The following is a 26,332-nucleotide window of genomic DNA, read 5'->3' on the forward strand; positions in this document are numbered from 1 at the left end:
CCATGATTTTTGAAAATGTAAAGATTGCTTTAACTTGTGAATAAATTTAAAAGAAGAAACATTTTCTTGCATTTGTGTACAAATTTTTAAATCAAGCGATGATATATGAACATAATGTGTTCATCATTATTGAAGATTATATTTTTTTTTCTTTCGTGGCAATCGCACGGCCATTTTGCTAGTTATTAATTAGGGAGAGATTAGCTCAACTGGTGGCAACGAAAGCCCGATATTTTGGCCCGCTCAGCTCCCTCCCGTTCCTAAATAACCTAAGTTTTGCCTCGTGCTGCCCCTTCCTCTCCTTTTCCCATCCAGACCCGATCAGGCTGGCGGCTGGTAGGTTCTCGCCGGCACCCGGTTGAGCAGATCCTCCGTTGTAGGTTGCAGCAGCTCCACCATCGCTACAGGTTGCAGCAGCTCCACCGCCGTTGTAGGTTATAGCAGCTCGGCGCCATCTCCAACAGCAGGCGGTTGCTCCACTAGCCCCTCCTCCATGGCTTCACCGGTGAGCAAGGTAACATCTTCTTCCCTTCTTAGTCTCTCTAGCCGTGATGGATGGATGGATGGATTTTTATATGGGTTAGCCATGGTGGTTGGATGGCTAGATTAGTGGATGGGTTAGCCGTGGTGGATGGATGGATGTACTATTATTTATTAATTGATTAGCCGTGATGGATGGTTGCATTAGTAGATGGATGGATTGTTCCAACTAAATTGTGTGCATGGCTTGTTTGTTCAAACTAGATTATGTAGGTACTCACTCCAGTTATAGTAAATTAGTAGATGGATGGATGCATGGATTATTAGGCATCAGGCCATTTATATTATAGAAATAATTAACGTGTTAAAATGTTGATGAACTAATAAGTAATAAAGTAATAATCCGTGGATATTCTACTTAGGCTATAATGTTATATACTTATATAGTTATATTAATTGTGGGTTGATCTGTACATTAAGAACTCATTGTTTAGCGTATTAATTTTGTGCGGATCTATACATTCATTAGTTGCTTGGCTGGGATTTCTTATGCAACTATAGACATACTCTAAAGTCTTAAATCTCTTTTCTATTTAATACTATAGATTGCTCATTGATATTGTTATGTTTGTAGGGGTCCGCGGCTGCCTCTACTGCTGCAAGTTCTCATACTCTCAAAAGAAATTCAGATGACATGGGGTGGGAGTTGGCAGCCTTGATCAATCATTTAGATTTACAACGAGTGAAGTGCAAGTTGTGTGGAAAGGAAATGGGTGGAGGTGTCAATCGGATGAAGCAACATATTGGGCATGTAAAGGGACAAGTGACAAGTTGCAATGTAGCCACACCAGATATACAAAAAAGGTGTAAGGAGGCTTATGAGGCACCACAAAAGAAGAAGAAGCTGAAAGAAAAACATGAGGAAGAAGTACGAGCTGAGGTTGTCATTCAAGCTGATAATGATGAAAACAACGAGGAAGAATTGGAGAAGGTGAACGTCGCAAGTCAGGGCCTATTGATAAATATGTGATGCCAATTGATCCTTCCATCCCATTGAATAAGTTCCAACAGAACATAAATGATGCAATTGACAAGGAGAAAGCTTATAGAGTAGGACAATATTTGGCTAAATGGATGTACAAGAAAAATGTTCCTTTCAATGCTGTAAATGATGATGACTTCAAGCAGTTTTGTGAAGCCCTTGGTCAGTTTGGTCCTAATTGGAAGCCACCTCCCCAATATATGCTCCGAGAGAAGATGTTGCTGCAAGAGGTGGAAAGAATGAAGGATTTGATGAAACCACATGAGCTTGAGAGGGTGGAAACCGGGTGCTCATGACCGATGCTTGGACCGACAAGAAAAGAAGAAGTATAATGAATTTGTGTGTGCATTGCAAGTTAGGGACTGCCTTTCTTCAATCAAAGGAGGCATCGTCTGATGCACACACAAGTCTATACATCTTCAATTATGTAGTCGAGTGCATTGAGACAATTGGTAAGATTCTTGAAGTCTCAAGTTTATTTTCATTCATTGATTTCCATAATGTTGTAGGTGTTGATTTTGAGATTTTCCATCTTGTAGGTGCTGAAAATGTTGTGCAAGTGGTGATGGACAATGCTTCCAACAACATGGGAGCAAAGGAGATTCTCAAAGAGAAATGGCCAAAAATCTTTTGGAGCTCATGTGCAACTCACACCCTTAATTTGATGGTAGAAGCAATTGGGAAGCTAAAGTAATTTGGTTCTACAATCACTAAAGCTAAAGCTAAGCAAATGACAATTTTTATTTATTCACATCATAAAACCTTGTCCTTGATGAGGTCTTTCACCAAAAAATAGACATTGTTAGAACGGGGGTGACACGATTTGCTTCAGCATTTCTTACATTGCAAAGCTTGGATTCTAAAAAGAAAGAACTAAGGGCAATGGTTTGTAGTGATGAATAGGAAGCGTGCAAGCACACAAAAAAGATGAAAGGAAAGGCAGCTCATGCCACAATAATGAGTAGGGGCTTTTGGAAAAATGTTTCTCTTTGCATCAAGGTATGTTTATGGGGGTTGTTTTCATCTAGTCATATGTTGGGTTTGTTTTCTCATAGTTATGTGACTCATTTGATTATTGATGTTACCTTGCAAAGTTTTTGAGCCATTGGTGAAGGTGCTTCGGTTGGCTGATGCTGATGGTCCGTCTATGGCCTCTATGTATGGAGAACTAATAACTGCAAAAAAGGATATCAAGGTTGTTGTTGAAAATTCAGAAAAAGACTATTTGATGATCACTAATGCCATGCATACCAAGATGAGTGGGAGGCTGGATTCCCCATTGCACATGGCAGCTTACATATTGAATCCCAAATATCGTTATTTGACCCGAGCATCTTTACAGATGTAGAGGTAGTGGTTGCACTTATGGACGTCATGGAGACTTTTTATCATGATGATGGCATCAAACAAAATAAGGTGTTTAACAGTGACTTCACCAAGTTTAAAAAGAAAGAGGGTATGTTCGGGAAGGTGGCTTCCCTGAAAGCAAAGGAGAACGACAATTTCGATGTCGGTAAGCATGTTCTCAAAGCAAAAGAACTTCTTATGACATTTCTGAAATTATGGGCTGATTGTGTGTTATTTCACTTTTGTAAATTGTAGCTGATTGGTGGTAAACTTATGGATTACAAACTCCTACTTTGCAACACATGGCCATAAGGATACTCAACTTGACCACAAGTTCATCCAGATGTGAACGAAATTGGAGCACTTTTGAAATGGTAATTCTTAGACTTTTAGTCACTCTCAAATAGTCAAATGTCAATCAATTAGGTAAATCTGAATACTCTTCTCACAATTTGTTTAATGAGACTTCAATTTTCATTTTGTAGGTAGATGCAAAGAGGAGAAATAAACTAGATGTGGCTCGTAGGGACAATCTAGTTTATATCCAATTCAATGGAAGGATGATTGACAAAAGAAAGAAATTATCCTCTTCTAGTGATGTTCTTCTTGGTGAAGATGCATCACGAGCACAAGATTGGATATGTGAAGATGCATACATTGGTGAGGAGATTGAACCCACTACAGGGATGCCATACAACATCATTGATGAAGCAATGGGGACAAGTGAACCTATGGAGCCTCGTAGGAGTGCAAGAGTTAGAGGACTCCATGAAGTTGAAGAATTCGTTGATGATGATGATGAATTTGATCATGGAATAAATATGGAGGATGATGATATTGATTATGAGTCCGATGATGATGGGGTGATGGCAACCAAAGATGAGGAGGAGGAGGAGCCCCAACAACCTTGAGCGAGTTGTCACAAACATATTTTGCTTGCTATTTGTGTGGCTGAACCTTATGTCCTTGATCCTTATTATCTTAATCCTTCTATGTAGTGGCTGAACCTTGTTAGGATGTTACTTATTTGTCTATCTCTATCTATGTGGTTGAACTTATCTGGACCTTGTTACCTATTCATCTTGTGAACCTTATTATGAATATGAAATATATTCGGTATTCTCAAACTGTGTGGCTGCCATTTACATTTGCATGTTAATGCATATTGTGTGACTGCCATTTATTTGGTATACCCAATTTGTGGCTGTCATTTATTTTGCATCCCCATTTGTGTGGCTGCCATTTATATTGACATGTTGGATTGCATATTGTGTGGCTGCATATTTAATTATTAATCTCAACATGTTAGTTGTATGGTACAAAACATAAAAAAGTTTGCATATATGTTGACAAATTCTTATTTAATTTACTGACTAATGGTCGACTGATTAATCCAGTTAATAGGCCGATTCACCGATTAATCTCTACACCCAAGCCGACCGAGCAGTTACCGGTTACCGAGTTCCTCAACGGTGATAATCAGCATACTAAGGAGCACTGCATGAAGCATTTATGACATCTAATTGTTCGTCAGGAAAGCTATCATCAATAGGTAGTAGGTCATCAAGAACATTCTTTATTCTAGACAAGTTATCTCCTATTGGGTTATCACCGCCCTTTCTATCAATAATATGCAGATCAAATTCTTGTAGTAGAAGAACCCATCTAATAAGTCTAGATTTAGCATCTTTTTTCATAAGGTATTTAATAGCAGTGTGATTAGTGTGAACAGTTGCTTTGGAATCAACAATATAAGGTCTAAACTTATCACAAGCAAACACAACTGCTAAAAATTCCTTTGCAGTGGTAGCGTAGTTTCTTTGAGCATTGTCTAGAGTTTTACTAGCGTAATGGATGAGATTTAATTTCTTATCAATTCTTTGCCCTAGAACAGCACCAACAACATAATCATTGGCATAACACATAATTTCAAAGGGTAGGTTCCAATCGGTGGTTGAACAACATGTGGAGTGATCAAGGCTCTCTTAAGAATTTCAAATGCTTCTACACAATCATCATCAAACACGAATGGAACATACTCTTGCAAAAGATTAGTGAGAGGCTTAGAAATCTTAGAGAAGTCTTTAATAAATCTCCTATAGAAACCAACATGACCAAGGAAACTCCTTATACCTTTGATATCTGTTGGACACGGCATATTTTCAATAGCATCAACTTTAGCTTTATCAACTTTAGTACCTCTTTTGGAGATTTTGTGTCCCAAGACAATGCCTTCATTAACCATAAAGTGACACTTCTCCCAATTCAAGACAATATTAGTTTCTTCACATCTCTACAAAACTCGATCAAGGTTGCTCACGCAATCATCAAAAGAAGTTTCGTAAATGGAAAAATCATCCATGAAAACCTCAACAATCTTTTCACAAAAGTGAGAGAATATAGCCATCATACAATTTTGAAAGGTAGCGGGTGCATTGCATAAACCAAAAGGCATACGTCTATAAGCAAAGGTACCGAAAGGGCAAGTAAAAGTGGTCTTCTCTTGATCCTCTTTTGACACGGGTATTTGAGAGAAACTAGAATAACCGTCTAGAAAGCAAAAATGTGTATGTTTGGATAGTCTTTCTAGCATTTGATCAAGAAAAGGTAGCAGGTAATGATCTTTCCTAGTAGCCTTATTTAATTTCCTAAAATCAATTGCCTTTCTATATCATGTAACAATTATTTGCTGGATCAATTCATTTTTATCATTAGGAACTACGATAATAACTTCCTTTTTAGGGACACAATGAACGGGACTAACCCATCTACTATCAGTAATAGGATAAATTATACGTGCCTCCAGAAGCTTTAGTATTTCATTTCTTACCACTTCCTTCATTTTAGGATTTAATCGTCGTTGGTGATTAACAACTGGTTTAGCATCACACTCCATATTGATTTTGTGCTCACATAGAGTGGGACTGATGGCCTTAAGATCATCAAGAGTATATCTAATAGCGGTACGGTGCTTCCTCAAAGTTTTCAATAATCTCTTTTCTTCATGCTCTCAAAGGTTAACACTAATAATAATAGGATATATATCTTTTTCATCAAGATAAGCATACTTCAGAGTATCAGGTAATTGTTTTACCTCAAACACGGGATCGCCCTTGGGTGGAGGAGGATCCCCAAGTATTTCAACAAGCAGGTTGTGCTAAAAATAGGTTGATGATCAAAGAAAATCTTATCTATTTCATTCCTTTCATTCATATGCATATCATTTTCATGGTCTAGCAAATATTGTTCTAAGGGATCAGTAGGAGGCACAACGATAGAAGCGAGACCAATAATTTCATCTTCACAAGGAAATTCTTTGTCATGGGGTCGTCTACGAAATTTAGAGAAATTGAACTCATGAGACACATCCCCAAAACTTACAGTAATTGTTTCTTTCTCACAATCAATCTTAGCATTAATAGTATTCAAGAAGGGTCTACCTTATAATGGGACAAAAATCATCTTGTGGGGAACCAAGAACAAGAAAATCAGTAGGATACTTTATTTTCCCACACAAGACTTCAACATCTCTAACAATCCCTATTGGTGCAATAGTATCTCTATTAGCAAGCTTGATGGTAACATCAATATCTTCTAATTCATCTGGTGCAATATCATTCATAATTTCTTGGTATAAGGTAAAGGGAATTGCACTCACACTAGCACCCACATCACATAAGCCATGATAACAATGATCTCCTATTTTAATAGAAACAAGAGGCACGCCAACAATAGGTCTATGTTTACCTTTAGTATGAGGTCTAACAATTCTAGCAGCTTCATCACAGAAATGAATGACATGCCCATCAATATTATCAACCAAGAGATCTTTAACCATAGCAATATTAGGTTCAACTTTAATTTTTTCAGGAGGTATAGGTGTTCTAGTACAACTCTTACGAACCACAGTTGAATCTTTAGCATGTTCCTTTATTCTAACAGGAAAGGGTGATTTCTCAATATAAGCAGTAGGAATAACAGGATCAACATTATAAATAATAGTTTCTTCTTCAACTTTAATAGGTTAAACCACTTTAACTTCAATGGGAGTATGATATTTAAACCACTTATCCTTGGGGAGATCAACATGAGTAGCAAAAGATTCACAGAATGAAGCTACTACCTCGGAGTCAAGTCCATATTTAGTGCTAAAACCACGAAAAGCATCGGTGTCTATAAAGGATTTAACACAATCGAACTAAAGGCCTATACCCGACTCATTACCTTCATCGAGTTCCCAATATTGAGAGTTGCGTTTAATTCGTTCCAATAAGTCCCATTTGAATTCAATATCTTTCTTCACAAAGGAACCAACACAAGAAGTATCGAGCATGGATTGATCATTACGAGAGAGCGAGCATAAAAATTCTGAATAATAATTTCTCTCAGGAGCTCATGATTGGGGAATATATAACATTGACTTAAGCCTTCCCCAATCTTTAGCGATTATTTATCCTTCACGAGGCCAAAAATTATAAATATAATTCCGATCACGATGAACCAGATGCATAGGATAAAACTTCTAATGAAATTCCAATTTCAATCAGTCGTAGTTTCATGATCCAATATAATCACATAGCCTATACCACGTCAGCGCATTTTCCTTCAAAGATAAAGGAAAGATATTCTTATTGGCATCATCCTCGGGCAGACCTGCAAGCTTAAATAACCCACAAACTTCATCCACATAGATTAGATGCAAATCAGGATGTAGTGTTCCATCTCCTGCATAAGGATTACCTAGCAGTTTTATCATACCCGAAGGAATTTAATAATAAATATTTTCAGTAGGTGCAGCAGGTTGAGGAGCATCTCTTTGTGCTTCCGATCAGGGTGAAGATACCACGAACAAGCCCCTCAAAGGATTATTTTCCATAGTGACAAGTGACAGTAAATTTCAGCACAATATATAATTTTTCCTTACCAAGTTCCACTCACCAAAGGCGCTTCACTCCCCGGCAACGGCGCCAGAAAAGAGTCTTGATGGCCCACAAGTTTAGGGGATCTATCGTAGTCCTTTCGATAAGTAAGAGTGTCGAACCCAACGAGGAGCAGAAGGAAATGACAAGCGGTTTTCAGTAAGGTATTTTGTGAAAGCATTGAAATTATCGGTAACAGATAGTTTTGTGATAAGGTAATTCGTAACGGGTAAAAAGTAACAAATGTAACAATGGTGCAGAAAAGTGGCCCAATCCTTTTGTAGCAAAGGAAAAGCCTGGACAAACTCTTATATAAAGCAAAGCGCTCCCGAGGACACATGGGAATTTCTGTCAAGCTAGTTTTCATCATGCTCATATGATTCACGTTCGTTACTTTGATAATTTGGTATGTGGGTGGGCCAGTGCTTGGGTGCCGCCCTTACTTGGACAAGCATCCCACTTATGATTAACCTCTCTCGCAAGCATCCGCAACTATGAAAGAAGAATTAAGATAAATCTAATCATAGCATGAAACATATGGATGCAAATCAGCCCCTTACGAAGCAACACATAAACTAGGGTTTAAGCTTCTGTCACTCTAGAAACCCATCATCTACTTATTACTTCCCATGCCTTCCCTTAGGCCCAAATAATGGTGAAGTGTCATGTAGTCCACGTTCACATGACACCACTAGAGGAGAGACAACATACATCTCATCAAAATATTGAACGAATACCAAATTCACATGATTACTTATAGCAAGACTTATCCCATGTCCTCAGGAACAAACGTAATTACTCACAAAGCATATTCATGTTCATAATTAGAGGAGTATTAATAATCATTAAGGATTTGAACATATGATCTTCCACCAAATAAACCAACTAGCATCAACTACAAGGAGTAATCAACACTACTAGCAACCCACAGGTACCAATCTGAGGTTTTGAGACAAAGATCGTATACAAGAGATGAACTAGGGTTTGGAGAGGAGATTGTGCTTATGAAGATGTTAATGGAGATTGACCCCCTCTCGATGAGAGGATCGTTGGTGATGAAGATGGCTTCGATTTCTCCCTCCGGGATGAAAGTTTTGTCGGCAGAATAGCTCCGTCGGAGCTCTACATTGGTTCTGCTAAAGTTCTGCCTCGAAACAGCGGCGCTTCGCCCCGAAAGTTCTGATATGATTTTTTCCAGGTCAAAACCCTTTATATAGCAGAAGATGGGCACCGGAGGCCTGCCAGGCGGGCCACAAGCCTGTAGGGCGCGCCCCCTGGCTTGTTGCCACCTGGTGGGTCCGCTGGTGTATTTCTTTGGACCAATTTTTTTATATATTCCAAAATAATTCTCCATGAGTTTTCAGGACTTTTGGAGTTGTGCAGAATAGGTCTCTCAGATTTTCTCCTTTTTCGGTCCAGAATTCCAGTTGTCGGCATTCTACCTCTTCATGTAAACCTTGTAAAATAAGAGATAAAGGGCATAAGTATTGTACCATAATGTGTAGTAAGAGCCCATAATGCAATAAATATCGATATAAAAGCATGATGCAAAATGGACGTATCACTACTTCATGAAATGAATAATAATATGAATGATCATTCTATTAGAGTAATGACTAGAGGGGGAACAATGACTCAATATCCACTATATCCAGAAGGTCATCCTAAAACAACTGAACAAGATTCACAAAAAATTAATGTTGATGCACGTAGTCCTTCTAGGAAGAAAAAGAAAAAGAAAAATGATAGGACCACGCATACTTCTAGTGAACCAGAAATAGAAAAACCTTCTCATAATGCTAATGATATCTCTATCTCTGATGTTGAAACTCAATCTGGTAGTGCGCATTCACCTAGTGATAATGAAAATGGTAATGATGATGCTCATGTAGATGCTCAACGTGACAATGATAAAGAACCAGATAATGATGTTGAGATAGAACCTGTTGTTGATCTTGATAACCCACAACCTAAGAATAAATGTTATGACAAAAGAGATTTTGTTGCTAGAAAGCATGGCAAAGAAAGAGAGCCATGGGTTGAAAAATCCATGCCTTATCCACCAAAACCAACTAAGAAAAAATATGATGAAGAATTTGAACGCTTTGCTGAAATGCTTAGGCCAGTCTTTTTGCGTACTCGTTTAACTAATCTTTTAAAGATGGTCCCTTATGCTAAGTATATGAAATACATCATCACTAATAAAAGAAAAGTACTTGAAGCTGAAATCTCCACCATGCTTGCTAATTACTCCTTTAAGGATGGATTACCTAAAAACTAGGAGATCCAGGTATACCAACTATACCATGTTCCATAAAAAAACTATGTGAAAACTGCTTTATGTGACCTAGGAGCTGGTGTTAGTGTTATGACTTTCTCTTTATACAAAATACTTGACTTTAATAAACTCACACCTAGTGAAATTCATTGCAAATGGCTGACAAATCAACTGCCATACATATCGGTATTTGTGAGGATGTACCCTTTGGTGTTGCAAATGTTACTATCTTGACAGATTTTTGTTATACTTGATATGCCCGAGGACGACAACATGTTGACTATCCTTGGTAGACCTTTCTTAAATACTGTAGGGTATGTTATTGATTGCTACAAAAGCAAGGTCACTTTTCATGTCAATGGTAAAGAACATATGATACATTGTCCAAGGAAACAATTCCAAGTGAATGGTGTTAATGTTATTGAAAAATCTCCGACTATCACTATTGGAAGTTTTCAACCACCTCTACCTACTGCCAAAAATAAATATGAAATACTTATTGTTGGGGATATGCACATCCCTGTAGAGTTAACTTAGTGTTTTACGAAAATTCTTCGGGTTCATGTTAATTGGAAGTGGTTGTTAATAAGACTTGATCAACCTTGTTAATGAATCATTCCAGAGAGGCATGAGGTCGATGAATTCAGTAGTCACCGCTTTCTGTACCCACTTTATTTTTCCTGTAATTTTTAGTTAAATACAATAAATTCCATGATTATCCTGTTTTCTGAATTTTCCGTGCAATAAAAAAGTGCCCAAAAATAAAAGTTCTCCAAATGACCTGAAACTTTCACATGGGTTTTTTTCTAACTATTTGAGAATATCTAGCACTGAAAACATCACACGGGGGTGTCCCAGGTGTCCAGTAGACACCGGGGCGGGCCACCCCAACCATACGCGCCCTCGTGGGTAGTGGGCCCCTCGGGTGTCCCCTCACTTATACCTTCAGCTCACTTCATCACCTACCTCCAAAAAAATCCTTGTATCTCTCTCTCATGTTCTTCCTCTCAAACCTGCGGATTTCGATCTCTTTGCTCAAAACTCCATTTCTGAAACTGTTTTGGGGTATTTCTCCTTGGTATGTAACTACCCCACTCCTCCAATTAGTTTTTGCTTTAGCGGTTTATCTTAGAAGTAATTAGCTACTCTATGTCCTGTTGTAGATGAGCTTGCATGTTGAATTCTTGAAGTTCCAAGTAGTTTGAATGCTTGTTTTAGGCTCTATGCATCCTTATGAGTAGTTGCTATCATTCTTGCGGAGTTTTGTTAACTTTATTTTGTGACCCAAAAAAATTCAGAAATTTGTACGTAGGAGTAATGAGATGGTTCAAGAGGAGTTATTCGAGGAGGAATTCCTCGAAGGCATCATCGAGTGAGGCTCTGATACAACGGTCTTATGTGGAGCCAAGTGAAAGCTCGATGTGAGAAGCCCACACCAAATCGTGCCTCTGGCAAGGTGATGACTTCATGTTGGGTGCAGTCATTAAGGAAGAGTTTGAACAATACATTTATAATACTAAGCTCGCACCCTTCATCGGAGATAAGTGCGCGCAACATTATCATCTTACTGAAACTTTCACTAAGGGCTTCAAACTTTATCCTCGAGAATTTACAGTCTCCTTTAAACTCTATGATAATGCCTTCACCATGCATTGAGATGATTTCTCTGATGCATGTAAAGTTCCATGTCGGGGTTCGTTAGACGAACCACCAAAATCTGAATATGAGGCATTTTTAACTAGTCTTTGCTTTGGTGAAGATAGGGGGGTAACTCAAGGTAGAATAAATAGCATACATTCTCCTTAAATTCATTACCTTGCACTCTTTAATGGAAAATGCATAGTGGGAAAGCAAGATTGTAGTACCTTATGTGCCCTAGACTTGAGTATCCTACATACTGCGTTAATTGAAATTAAATGCTATAATCTTGGAGCAATCATAGCACACAGGTTGCAAGGCAACTCTAATAGTGGTCATTTTTATGGCGGGGTTTATGCCTCCCGTTTAGCTAAGAAGTGTGGCATGTTGCCACGGCCTAGTAACCCTATTCTTCCCACTCAATACTTAAATTTTGAGGCCATGAAGTGCCACAAGTCCATAAAGGCCACAACTACTGATTATAATTACAACCTAATGTTTAATAGGAAATCTATTGTGTCTGTTATTTTGCATGCACCTTGCCTCTTTGATTATCAGGAAAAAGGAAGGTATTACATCTATGAGAGGGAGGCGCATGAGTACAACGTGACAGTGGAAGCTGCCCGTCGGGCCACGGATGCTGAACCAAGGGCTTCCATGAGTTATCATACTCATTATTATCCATGCCACTACGGGTGGTGATTACCAAGATAGGCCAAAAGCCTAAGTTGGGGGAGTACGTGTTTCCACCAACTTTACATTCATGCTCACATATTCTAGTTGTCGGTGTTCACACTTTTGCATTGTATTATTGATAACCCACAAGTATATGGGATTGCGAAAGTTTTCGAGAGTAGAGTATTCAACCCAAATTTATAGCTTCGACACAAGGGGAAGAATATATGCAGGAATTAGCAGTTGAGTTGTCAATTCAACCATACTTGGAGATTTAGTATCCGCAGTGAAGTGATGAGTAGCATAGTAATATGATAGTTTTGATAGTGGTGGTAACAGTAGCAACAGTAACAGTAACAGTACCAGCAGTAACGGTAACACTGATAATAGTTTTGTAGCAGTTGTAACATAAGTAGCAACAGTAATAACTTAGCAAGCACAATATGTGGAAAACTCGTGGTGTAGCGACCCAACTCGAAACGAGTCAAGCCTCTGTGTATCTGTGCCATCTCTGGATCAGTATGCTGGCACACACGGTACATCAATGTATATATCAAAGTGCAATCACATGTAAATAACGTAAAACTGATATATACCTCAAAATCTCAGCGAAAACACTCAAAGGGAGTGGAGTCCCAATAAACACCAACGGCAAGTGGAGTGTAGACCGTAACCCTGAATCGTACTCTTACTCATCAAGAAATATCTGCAACATAAGACGTTGCAGCCGTGTAGGTCAGCATATTGAAAATGCCGGCAAGTCACAAAGAGAGGGGTGAAAAGTAATCATCTATACTATATGCGTATATGGCAGGTGGGGCTGTAAGTTTTTTAGCGGAAAGCAAAGTTTTCTCCTACAACAAGAGAGGGGTTAAAAGCAAAATATTACTACATTGTTGGTTGTTAATGAGATGGTTCCACCAACCAGTTCTCATACCCAAGTTATCAATATTACCCACATCCATAATAAATGGTGTTGAGAATTCCTGATAGTTTCAGTTCCTTTGGCTCAAGTTGTCCATGACCGTGGACACGGCTAATCGATTAGCTTTGAGTACTCTGCAGAGTTCTGCACACGTTCCCCACAAGATTTGATCGCCTCCGTTGAAGTCCTCGCACTTCAGGGTGTTTGAGAACCGGATGATCAAAACATGGTCTTTCAACGGGTTCCTGTGAGACTCTGACGGTGCCCATCCAATCCTATCATTCTTCTACATCTCGTAGCACCGCCTGTCCAGAGTCACCACGTTGTCCAACCAAGCCAGAGCCCATAATGACTTGTGGTTGTGCAGGTAAGCCTTGGGTCTTGAAGTATCCATCCATCTCTTTGTGCCTGGGTGAAGCTTTCCGCAAGATATCATGGTGCTTCTCCATGCATCCCGGGTCATCCACCGGTTTATCCAGGGAGCCCATCTAAGCCATCCTTCACCCAAAGGTGTATTTCGTTCTGAGGTCTTGCAAGTCTTTGAGTCTTCAGGTCTTGATTATTAAGTTCTCGCAACACTCATGATAAACACTCAACCAAACCCCGTCTGCTAGGAGCATATCACAATAACGTTCCGGCCAAAGTAACAAGGGTGATGGGTGCCTACGAGATTATACTACATCAAGATCCAAATTTCCAAGTACCTACTTTGCATGCAATTGGGTTAAGAAGGTAGAACTACTATGCATATAAAACATAGGTAGAATATGATCAATGTGACTTGCCTTATTAACGATTGTCGAACTCGAGCGCGCCTAGATAACAAGCTTCGCACTCCGGATAATCTATCGACACAAACAAATTCACACAATAAGCACCACAATGACAAGAAATTAAAATAAAACAACAAACAAAAATAGCTATAACATGTGAGAGGAAAAATTGCCTTTCGTGAACCAAAATAGAATTTGTTTCACATGAAATCATGAGTTAAAATATTCCAAAAATTCTGAACTTTTACCCACTGATAAATAAGATCACTAGTGATCAGTAGCAAAAAGAATCAATTAAAAATATATTTTTAAACTCCCGCTATAAGCAAAACAAGATTTAAATCAAATCTGTTCTAATTCAAAATTTATAAATCCAAACATAGTCAAATTATATATTTTCGGAAACTACAAGAAATTTCTGATCTAACGCAAGAACAACCACCTTAATTGGATTTGTAGATGAAAAGTTATAAGGAAAACAAAATCAGAATTGGTTCTGTTACAGAATTAAAAATAGAAAAAAAGAAAGACTATTCTAACGAACAGGGTACACGTGGCATGTTGTGATTTGTCTAGACCTGCGTGTTCGGTACAAACTAGCAAACGACCGCACGTTAGAAGAAAACTGTTTGGGCTTTTAAGTGATCTAATAGGGGCCTTAGGATCAAGATCTAAAGGTAAACACTAAAAAAATTAACAACAGGGAGGTCAGAGAGATGTCTCACGTTGCTGTCAGGGGAGGGGCTTCCTCCGGCGAGATGGCCGGTGTTGTGATCAGCTCCGGCGTTGGGGGGTGGTCGCCGGCGGGGATGGGGCGGCGGAGGAGGGGGGTTTGGCGTTTGTGGGAGGTTGGCGCTTGGGGGAGGTCGGCGCTCCTGGCGAGGTGGGTTGCTGGCTCATGGTGCTGCTCTTGTCGGCCTGGCAGGGGAGAGACGTCGGCGAGGATGGGTCCTGCAGGGACAAGGGACGACGAGGTGAGGCCGGAGTCGACGTGGGGTGCAGAGGGGGTGTAGGGGGTGGCGGCAGGGTACCAGGGGGGCGGGGAGATCGTGGGGCGCGACGGCGAGGTGCTATAGGGCCGGCTCAGGCGAGCTCTCGCAGGGGGGCTGGAGGTTACGGATCGGGGTGGTGGTGAGGAAAATGGAACGAGGAGGAGCGTGTCTTTAAATAGAGGGGCTCGGGAGGCGTCGGGAAGGAAGGGAGAGGGAGATCGGGAAGGGGAAGGTTCCTGTCTCCATGGCTATGGAAGGTCGTGTGCATGGGAGGAAGGAGACAGAGAAAGAAGATGATCCTGTCGGGCCAGTTTTTGGAAACCTCTTAATGGGCCAGCGATTAAATTCCATTTAAACGAGATTTTCTTTCCTATTTTCAAAAACAGGAAACTAAACGATAAAAGGGAAACCAAATAAACTCGGAATGTAGGGTTATTATATACTAAAATTATCAGAAAAATAAAATCTATATGATGGACATTTTTCCACGGCCAAAACAAAAACTTCAAGAAAAAATGTTTTTTCGAGAAAATTCCCTAAATGATTTATTTCTTTTTGCAAATATTTTTCAAATAAATTTTGGGTTTCATGGCTCAAATATTTCAAAGAATATCCCGGGTTTGGAGGGTCATGTTCCTTCTCTCTTTTTCTTGCTTGGCAAGGTATTGTTCCCGGCATTCCGTGAGTGAAGAAGAAACAAAATGCAAGGCAAAATCAAAATAAATTCAATTGCCACCTTGATTCAAATTCTTTATAGTTGAAGAAGTCATGATATCTTCTCTCGCTGATTTTAAAAAGATGAATATGAATTCAGAGGAAAAGGGGAAAGTCATTTTATTCCCTCTCATTCAAAAGTTTTTTTGAAAGTTTCAAAACTTCACCCAAGTTTCAATCACTCAAACAAACAAACAATCAATTTAATAATTATATTAACATCCCAAAATCTGGGATGTTACACGTGGGCACTCGATCAGTGATATTGCTGGATAATATTCATCATATAATAGTCACAACATAGGGCGACACAGAACTAGCCCAAGTTCATCAATATAATGTAGGCATGTATTCCGTAAATAGTCATACCTGCTTATCGAAAAGAACTTGCATGACATCTTTTGTCCCACCCTCCCGTGGCGGCGGGGACCATAAGGAAACTAAGGGATATTAAGGCCTCCTTTTAATAGAGAACCGGAACAAAGCATTAACACATAGTGAATACATGAACTCCTCAAACTACGGTAATCACCGGAAAGAATCCCAATTATTTTCACTTTGGGGTATACGGATCCTAACACGTAGTAGGTGCATATAACTTGCAAGATCAGATCGGGAATATAGGTATAATGGTGAAAACATAAACGGTTCAGATCTGAAATCATGGCACTCGGGCCCTAGTGACAAGCATTAAGCATAGCAAAGTCATAGCAATATCTATCTCCGAACATAGTGGATACTAGGGATCAAACCCTAACAAAACTAAATCGATTACATGATGAATCTCATCCAGCTCTTCAGCGACTAGCAATCCTGTGAAGGGATTACTCACTCCCGGTGGAGAGCATCATGGAATTGGCGATGGAGGAGGCTTGGTGATGATGAAGACAAAAGATTCCCCTCTCGGGAGCCCCAAACAGACTCCAGATTAGGCCTCCCTATGAAGAACAGTAGGTGGTAGCAACTCCGTATTGTGAAATGCGATGAAATTTCCTCTCTGATTTCTCTCTCGGAAAATCAGAATTTATAACGCTGGAATTAGGGTCAGCGGAGCCACGTAGGCCCCACGAGACACCAGGCTGCGCCAGGGGGCTAGCGCGCCTTGATGTGTGGTGGGCTATTGTGGCACCCCTGTGGTGGATCTTGGTTCCAATATTTTTTTTATATTCCAGAAAAAATCTCCAGAAAGTTCTGTTCCATTTGGAGAACTTTTATTTCTTCACAAAAACAGCACCACGATAGTTCTGCTCAAGAGAGTGTCAGTCTAGGTTAGTTTCATTCAAATCATGCAAATTAGAGTCCAAACATGAGCAAAAGTGTTAGGAAAAGTAGATACGATGGAGACGTATCAACTCCCCAAGCTTAACCCATCGCTTGTCCTCAAGTAATTCAATTGACAAACTGAAAGTGATAAAGAAAAACTAATATGAACTCTTTTGTTCTTGTTTACATATACAATCTTAGAGAGCACCCAGGTTTTCAACATACGGCAATAACCCTTAGAAACTATATTAGCTCATATCAATGTCATAATCAACTAGCGAGCGATAATAAGATATCACAAACATAAACACTTTGTCAAAACAATCATGATATAATATGACAACAATGGTATCTCGCTAGCCCTTCTGAGACCACAAAACATAAATGCACATCACCTACAAAGTTCAAGCAGCGACTAGACATTGTAATTCATGGTAAAAGAAATCGAGTCATGCTGCAAACAATGATTACTAGACACAAATCATGAGGATGACAGCAGTGCTCTCAGGTCTGGTGCTTATTGAAGAAGGTGATGCTCAAAGTAAAAATAAAATAACATGAAAGTAAATAGAAGGTCCCTTCGTAGAGGGAAGCATGGATTTGCAGAGGTGCGAGAGCTCATAGTGAAAGTAAGAGATAAAATATTTTTGCGAGGTGCACCCTTGCTGTCAATGTTACGACCAAGAGTTATGGATATCTTCCATGCTAAACAAATTAGTGGCGGTTCCCAAGTGATAAAAGTAAAGGTTTACTCCCCCTCCACCAATCAAACACACTCCATGGCTAGCCGAATTCACGTGTGTCGTCCATACCAACAACAATCCAGGGGGAGTTTTGTTTAATTATTTGCAATTTATGATTCAGGATTGGGAGTCCCTCTTACCAACCCCTCCCGTGCAAGGACGAGTGAATAAACAATCATCATGAGAATACCCCGCTTAGCATGGAAGATACTGACTACCCTTTGTCGCTCCATGAGTGGTTCAGGCACACAAAACATAAGTTTATTTGAAATATTAGAGGTGGCACATGCAAATTTACTTGGAATGACAGGGTAATACCGCATATAGGTAGGTATAGTGGACTCATCTAGAATAACTTTGTTTCAAGGATTTTGATGCACAAGCAGTATTCCCGCTTAGTACACGCGAAGGCATCAAATAGGTTGGGAAGCGACCAGCTAGAGAGCGAAGACGGTCTTGAACACGCTTTATGAATAATTACCGTTGCACACTAGCATGAGTAAGATATAAACGCCATGTACATAAATATCATGGATGCTATATTGGTTTTGATTAAATTACATGCGTGAACATGTGCCAAGTCAAGCCACTCGAACATTCAGAGGAGGATACCATATCATCATACTACATCACAACCATTTGAATACATGTTGACATCCAAGATAACTCGCTATCCATTCCTAGATACTTAAACATGGCATGAAAAACTATAATCTCTAATTTTCATTGCAAACATGTTTGATCATAATACGTTGAATCATGGATAGTGGTCTAAACATATTCACAAAAACAAAAACAAGTTGAGTTCATACCCACTTCTCTTTGCCACAATCACTTCATCACTTGCATGACCGAATGATATGAAAATAATAATAGTGAAAGAGTTCAATGGACTAAGCTAGAATCTGCAAAATTTTATTCAAGAGGAGAAGACAAAGTAATATGGACTCTTCATTAGATCAATAATAATGCATATGAGAGCCACTCAATATCTTCATCATGGTCTTCCCCTTGGGTAAAACTCAAAGAAGGGAAAAGAAATTAAGAGAAACACGCTAAAATATTTTTGGAGTTTTTAATCTTTCAATAAGAAAGCGAATTAAAGAAGAAAAACTAAAACGAGAAAAACTATTTACACGGGAAAACTCCCAACAAGTAAAAGAAGAAAAGAGAAACCTTTTTGGTTTTATTTTAATACTACAACTAAATTATGCTAGAAAGAAAAACCGCAAAGAGGTTAGAAATATTTATAGATTTTTTGCAAGTTTTTCAAACACACAGGAAGAAAGCAAGAAAAGAAATCTAACAAGGATAGCACCATGCAAGAGTTTGAACACCCACAACAAGAATATGCAAGCATGAATGTAAAGTCGGTGGAAACACGTACTCCCCCAAGCTTAGGATTTTGTCCTAGCTTGGTAATCACCACCCATAGTAGCCGTCTGGCCTCATTTTGAAGTGTTTGGGTGGCGGCACCAGAGAGTCCCGTCACTAGGGTTTCTGCTCGGCCATTGCGTGGGTGTTCCAGTAGGCAATAATGTCCTCATGCATGATCCTGTATTCGTTCCTCGCAATAGAATCAAACAAAGCAAGTGCAGGCAACGAGATAATATCTCGAGTAACCTCACTAAAGACTAAGTTATATGGGAGGTTACCCAAGGAACCATCAATGTCAATAAATTGGTGATCAATCATAGACTCGCAATCTAGATAAGCTTGTGTTAAAAGATAGTCATCATGGTGGAAAGGGATGTTAAAACGTTTCGCTAAGCGAGTGGCATAATTACCAACGTGGATTTTACCCTTAGATTTGTTATTGTGTAAACGTCGAGCAATAATAGCTCCTAAATTAAAGGTATGATCATTATGGAGTGCTCGGCGCGAAATGGAAAGGTCAGGAGCGCTAAGGATACTACCCTCCCCCCTAGAAGTTAAACACTTCATGATAAATAAAGCAAAGTAGTGCACAGAAGGAAACTGCATGCTCGGGGTTCTGGCTTTCTACATGCCTCTCATATCATAGACTGTTAAGGTGAGCAGGAAATCTGCAAACTCAACCGGTCTGGGTTCCCTTAATTCCCCATGAGAGGGAATTAAACATATCTCACAAAATTCAGTAAGTGGTATTTGGCGGGTTTCAGCATACAGTTTAAAAATCACTAAAGATGGATCATGCTTATCCAGTAAGTAGAAATTTTGAATGAAGGAATAGTGAGGGTATCGTATTGTTCACACTCATGTGCGATGAAGTTGGTCAACCCGGCATTTGCCAAGAATTACGCAAACTCATGGTAAAATCCGGCTTGTTCCATGAAAGGAGTGTGTGGCCATTCGCACGGTCAGACCTCCGTCAATTGCGGAGTGGTGAGTCCAGCATCAAATGATTCACCAAGAACCCCCTTGGCGTTCTTCTTGGATGAACTCCTCCTGAAGAGGTTCATTTTTCCAAGAACAAATTTCTGAATTTTTTTGGGTCACAAATTAAAGTTAACAAGACTTCACAAGAATGGTAGCAACTACTCATAGGGATGCCTAGAGCCCAAAAAAACATTGAAAGTACTTGGAAATTCAAGAATTCAACATGCAAGCTCATCTAGAGCAGCACCTAGAGTAGCTAATTACTCCTAATATAAACTACTAGAGCAAAAACTAATTGGATGAGTGGGGGAGTTACTTACCAAGGAGCAATCCCCCAAAACAGTTTCCGAAACGGAGTTTCGAGCAAAGAGATCGAAATCCACGGGTTGTAGTGCAAGAACACGAGAAATAGATCTATAAGGATTTTTTTCTCGAGGTGAGTGATGAAGTGGGATTACGGGATAAGTGAGGGGACCCTTAAGGGGCCCACTAGACACCTCGCCATGCCAAGGGGGCCTTGCGCGCCTTGCTGTCCAATGGCCACGTGGGACATCCGCTCTAGTTTTTTTAGTGCCAGAAATTCTCAAATATTTGGAAAAAAATCATGTAAATTTTTTAGATCATTTGGAAAACTTTTATTTTTGCGCACTTTTTTATTGCACGGGAAAAATCAAAAAACAAGATAATCATGACTTTTATTGTAATTAACAAAAAATTAACACTAAAAAAGTGGGTACAAAGAGTTGTGCCTACTGAATTCATCGACCTCATGCTTCTTGAAAATGATTCATTAATAAGGTTGATCAAGTCTTATTAACAACCACTTCCAATTAGCACGATCCTGAAGAATTTCATAAAATACTAAGTTACCTCCATGGGGGTGTGCATATCCCCAAGAATAAGTATATCATATTTGTTTTTGAATGTAAGTAGAGATAGTTGAAAACTTTCATTAATGGTAGTCGGAGAATTTCCAATAACATTAACACCATTCACTTGAAATTGTTTCATCGGAAAATGCACTGTATGTTCTTTACCATTGACATGAAAAGTGACCTTTTATTTGTTGCAATCGATAACAACCACTGCAGTATTCAAGAGAGGTCTACCAAGGATAAATGACATATTGTCATCCTCGGGCATATCAAGTATAACAAAGTCTATCAAGATAGTAACACTAGGAACAACAACGGGTACATCCTCACAAATACCAATAGGTATGGTTGTTGCTTTGTGAGCCATTTGCAATGACATTTCAGTAGGTGTGAGTTTATTCAAGTCAAGTCTTTTGTATAAAGATAAAGGCATAACACTAACACGAGCTCCTAGATCACATAAAGCAGTTTTCACATAGTTATTTTTGATTGAACATGGTATAGTTGGCATTCATGGATCTCCTAGTTTTTTAAGTACTCCATCCTTAAAAGTATAATTAGTAAGCACGATAGATATTTCACCTTCGGGTATTTTATTTTATTAGTGACGATGTCTTTCATGTACTTAGCATAAGGGGCCATCTTCAAAAGATCACTTAAACGAGTGCGCAAAAAGACTGCCTAAGCATTTTAGCAAAGCGTTCAAATTCTTAATCATCTTTTTTCTTACTTGGTTTGGGTGGATAAGGCATGGGTTTTTTAACCCATGTCTCTCTTTCTTTGCCATGCCTTCTAGCAACAAAATCTCTTTTATCATAACATTTATTCCTAGGTTGTGGGTTATCAAGATCAGCAACAGGTTCCATCTCAACATCATTATCTGGTTCTTTATCATTGTCGGGTTGAGCGTCTACATGAGCATCATCATTGGTAACTGATACGTCCATTTTGCATCATGCTTTCATGTTGATAATTATTGCTTTTTTGGCTGTTATATTACTTGTGGTATCATATTTATGCCTTTTCTCTCTTATTTTGCAAGGTTTATTTGAAGAGGGAGAATTCAGGCAGCTGGAATTCTGGACTGGAAAAGGAGCAAATCCTAGTCCACTATTCTGCACATCTCCAAATGCCCTGAAAAGTTACGTGGATTTTTTCTGGATTATATAAAAAATACTAGGCGAAAGAACTACCGGAGGGGGGCCACCAGGGCTCCACAAGCTTGGCCACCACCACCACCACCCTCGTGGTGCAGGGCAAGCTTATGGGCTGCCTGACGACCCACTAGCCCCCCTCTTTTGCTATATGAAGGGTTTTGGTCTAGAAAAAATCAGTAGGGAGCTTTTTCGTGGTTTCGCCACCGCCACGAGGCGGAACTTGAGCAGATCCAATCTAGAGCTCCGGCAGGACGATCCTGCCGGGGAAACTCCCCTCCCGGAGGGGCGAATCGTCGCCATCGTCATCACCAACACTCCTCTCTTCGGAGGGGAGGCATCTTCATCAACATCTTCATCAGCACCATATCCTCTCCAATCCCTAGTTCATCTCTTGTAACCAATCTTCGTCTCGCGACTCCGATTGGTACTTGTAAGGTTGCTAGTAGTGTTGATTACTCTTTGTAGTTGATGCTAGTTGGATTACTTGGTGGAAGAGTTTATGTTCAGATCCTTGATGCTATTCATTACACCTCTGATCATGATTATGATTATGTTTTGTGAGTAGTTACTTTTGTTCCTGATGACATGGGATAAGTCATGTTAATAATAGTCATGTGAATTTGATATTCGTTCGGTACTTTGATATGTTGTATGTTGTTTTTCCTCTAGTGGTGTTATGTGAACGTCGACTACATAACACTTCACCATATTTGGGCCTAGAGGAAAGCATTAGGAAGTAGTAAGTAGATGATGGGTTGCTGGAGTGACAGAAGTTTAAACCCCAGTCTATGTGTTGCTTCGTGAGGGGCTGATTTGGATCCACTAGTTTAATGCTATGGTTAGACTTTGTCTTAATTCTTCTTTTGTAGTTGCGGATGCTTGAGAGAGAGGTTAATCATAAGTGGGATGCTTGTCCAAGTAAGGGCAGTACCCAAGCACCGGTCCACCCACATATCTAACTATCAAAGTAACGAACGCGAATCATATGAACATGATGAAACTAGCATGACAGAAATTCCCGTGTGTCCTCGGGAGCGCTTTTCCTCCTATAAGATTTTGTTCAGGCTTGTCCCTTGCTACAAAAGGGATTGGGCCACTTGCTGCACCGTTGCTACTACTTGTTACTTGTTACTCTTTGCTTGCTACGTTTCACCTCGCTACACAATCACTTGTTACCGCCACTTTCCGTGCTTGCAGTTATTACCTTGCTGAAATCCGTTTATCAGAGCCTTCTGCTCCTCATTGGGTTTGACACTCTTACTTATCGAAAGGACTACGATTGATCCCCTATACTTGTGGGTCATCAAGACTCTTTTCTGGCGCCGTTGCCGGGGAGTGAAGCGCCTTTGTTAAGTGGAAATTGGTAAGGAAACATTTATACACTGTGCTGAAATTTATTGTCACTTGTCACTATGGAAACTGTTTGTTTGAGGAGTTTGTTCGAGGTATATTCACCACGAATGGAAGCACGAGGAGTTGCTCCTCAACCTGAGTTACCTACTGAAAATATCTTTTATGAAATTCCTTCGGGTATGCTTGAGAAACTGCTGGCTAATCCTTTCACAGGAGATGGATCTTCACGTCCAGACTTGCATCTAATCTATGTAGATGAAGTTTGTTGTTTATTTAAGCTTGCAGGTTTGCCCGAGGATGAGGTAAAGAAGAAAGTCTTTCCTTTATCTTTTAAGGATAAGGCGTTGACATGGTATAGGCTATGTGATGATACTCGATCATGGGGCTACAATCGGTTGAAATTGGAATTTCATCAGAAGTTCTATCCTATGCATTTAGTACATCGTGATCGAAACTTTATTTATAACTTTTGGCCTCGTGACAGGGAAAGCATAGCTCAAGCTTGGGGAGGCTTAAATCAATGCTATATTCATGCCCCAATCATGAGCTCTCGAGAGAAATCATCACTCAAAACTTTTATGCTCGACTTTCTCATGAAGATCGTACCATGCTTGACACTTCTTGTGTCGGTTCTTTTATGAAGAAGGATATTGATCACAAGTGGAATTTATTGGAGAGAATCAAACGCAACTCTGAAGATTGGGAGCTGGAGGAAGGTAAGGAGTCAGGTATGAATTTCCAGTTTGATTGCGTTAAATCTTTTGTTGAGACAAACACCTCTAGATATTTTAGCGCTAAGTATGGACTTGACTCTGAGATAGTAGCTTCTCTATGTGAATCTTTTGCTGCTCATGTTCATCTTCCCAAAGATAAGTGGTTTAAATATCATCCTCCTGTAGAAAGCAACGTAGCCAAAACCAATCTAGTTGAGGAGAAAGTCATTGCTTTTAGTGATCCTGTTGTTCCTTGTGCTTACACTGAGAAACCACCATACCTTGCTAGGATAAAGGATTATTCTAAAGCTCCAACTGTGATACGTAGGGGTTACATTAGATCACTTGCACCCCCTGAGGAAATTAGAGTTGAACCTAGTGTTGCTATTATCAAAGATCTCTTAGCTGAAGACATAGATGGGCATGTTATCAAATTCTGTGAGGACTCCGCTAGAATTGCTAAACCTCACGCTAAAGACAAACACGGACCTGTAGTTGGCCTGCCCGTTGTTTCTGTTAAGATAGGAGATCACTGTTACCATGGTTTATGTGATATGGGAGCTAGTGTTAGTGCAATACCCCGTTCTCTATATGATGAAATCAAAGATGAGATTGCACCTGCTGAGTTAGAACCCATTGATGTCACTATTACGCTAGCTAATAGAGACACTATCTGCCCTCTGGGAATTGTGAGAGACGTAGAAGTCCTGTGTGGTAAGACGAAGTATCCTACTGATCTCCTCGTCCTTGGTACTGCACAAGATAGGTTTTGTCCCATCATATTTGGTAGACCCTTTATCAACACTGTCAATGCTCACATTGATTGCATTAAGCACACTGTCATAGTAAGTTTCGAGGGTGTGTCTCATGAATTTAACTTCTCCTAGTTTGGAAGACAAACCCATGAAAGAGAGTCGTCTGGTAGAGATGAAATCATTGCTCTTGCCTCTATTGCCGTACCTCCTACGGATCCTTTAGAGCAATATCTTCTTGAGCATGAAAATGATATGCATATGGAGGAGAGAGATGAGATAGATAAAATTTTCTTAGAACAATATCCTATTCTCAAGAATAATCTGCCTGTTGAACTGCTTGGGGATCCTCCCCCACCAAAGGGTGATCCTGTGCTCGAGCTTAAACAGTTGTCGGATACTCTTAAGTATGCCTATCTTGATGAGAAGGACATATATCCTGTCATTATTAGTGCTCTCCTCTCAGAGCGCGAAGAGAAGAAGTTACTAAAAACTCTGAGGAAGCACCGCGCTGCTATTGGATATACTCTTGATGATCTTAAGGGTATTAGTCCTACTCTATGTTAGCACAAGATTAAAACCGATCCTCACTTTAAACCAGTTACTGATCATCAAAGGAGATTAAATCCTAAGATGAAAGAGGTCGTTAGAAAAGAAATATTAAAGCTTCTGGAAGCATGAATCATTTATCCTGTTGCTCATAGTGATTGGTTAAGTCCAGTACATTGCGTACCTAAAAAGGGAGGTATCACCGTCGTTCCTAATGATAAGGATGAACTAATCCCACAAAGGATTATTACCGGCTATAGAATGGTGATAGACTTCCAGAAACTGAACAAGGCAACCAGGAAAGATCATTATCCTTTGTCGTTCATCGACCAAATGCTAGAAAGGCTATCAAAGCACACACACTTCTGCTTTCTAGACGGTTATTCAGGTTTCTCGCAGATACCTGTTGCACAATCTGATCAAGAGAAAACCACTTTCACCTGCCCTTTCGGTACCTTTGCCTATATACGTATGCCTTTTGGCTTATGTAATGCACCTGCCACCTTCCAAAGATGTATGATGGCTATATTCTGTGACTTTTGTGAAAAGATCGTCGAGGTTTTCATGGATGACTTCTCCGTTTATGGGTCTTCCTTTGATGATTGCCTCAGCAACCTTGATCGAGTCTTACAGAGATGTGAAGAAACCAACCTCGTCTTGAATTGGGAGAAGTGCCACTTTATGGTTAATGAAGGTATCGTCTTAGGACACAAAATTTCTGAGAGAGGCATTGAAGTTGATAAGGCTAAGGTTGATGCAATTGAGAAAATGCCTTGCCCCAAAGAT

At 39.7% G+C, this 26,332-nt stretch overlaps 1 protein-coding gene across 4 annotated transcripts; it reads left to right on the forward strand.

Annotated features, from left to right (window-relative positions):
* The first annotated feature begins 284 nt into the window (after positions 1-284).
* On the forward strand, positions 285-3,996 carry LOC123452276. Of its 4 annotated transcripts, none has more exons than XM_045128909.1 (7): positions 286-514; positions 1,115-1,974; positions 2,062-2,521; positions 2,617-2,717; positions 2,865-3,035; positions 3,125-3,243; positions 3,355-3,996. In XM_045128909.1, the coding sequence occupies exons 6-7, from the start codon at positions 3,172-3,174 to the stop codon at positions 3,778-3,780; spliced, it is 498 nt and encodes a 165-aa protein (XP_044984844.1). In that variant the 5' UTR covers positions 286-514; positions 1,115-1,974; positions 2,062-2,521; positions 2,617-2,717; positions 2,865-3,035; positions 3,125-3,171; the 3' UTR covers positions 3,781-3,996. The 4 variants fall into 4 exon arrangements, with proteins under 4 accessions (XP_044984847.1, XP_044984844.1, XP_044984846.1 ...); XM_045128911.1 differs by having other exon boundaries at positions 2,062-2,212; positions 2,416-2,717; XM_045128912.1 differs by having other exon boundaries at positions 285-514; positions 2,062-2,717; positions 2,865-3,031.
* The last annotated feature ends 22,336 nt before the right edge of the window (positions 3,997-26,332 follow it).

This window comes from Hordeum vulgare, chromosome 5H (genome assembly GCF_904849725.1).
Source record: "Hordeum vulgare subsp. vulgare chromosome 5H, MorexV3_pseudomolecules_assembly, whole genome shotgun sequence".
Classification (NCBI taxonomy): Eukaryota; Viridiplantae; Streptophyta; class Magnoliopsida; order Poales; family Poaceae; genus Hordeum; species Hordeum vulgare.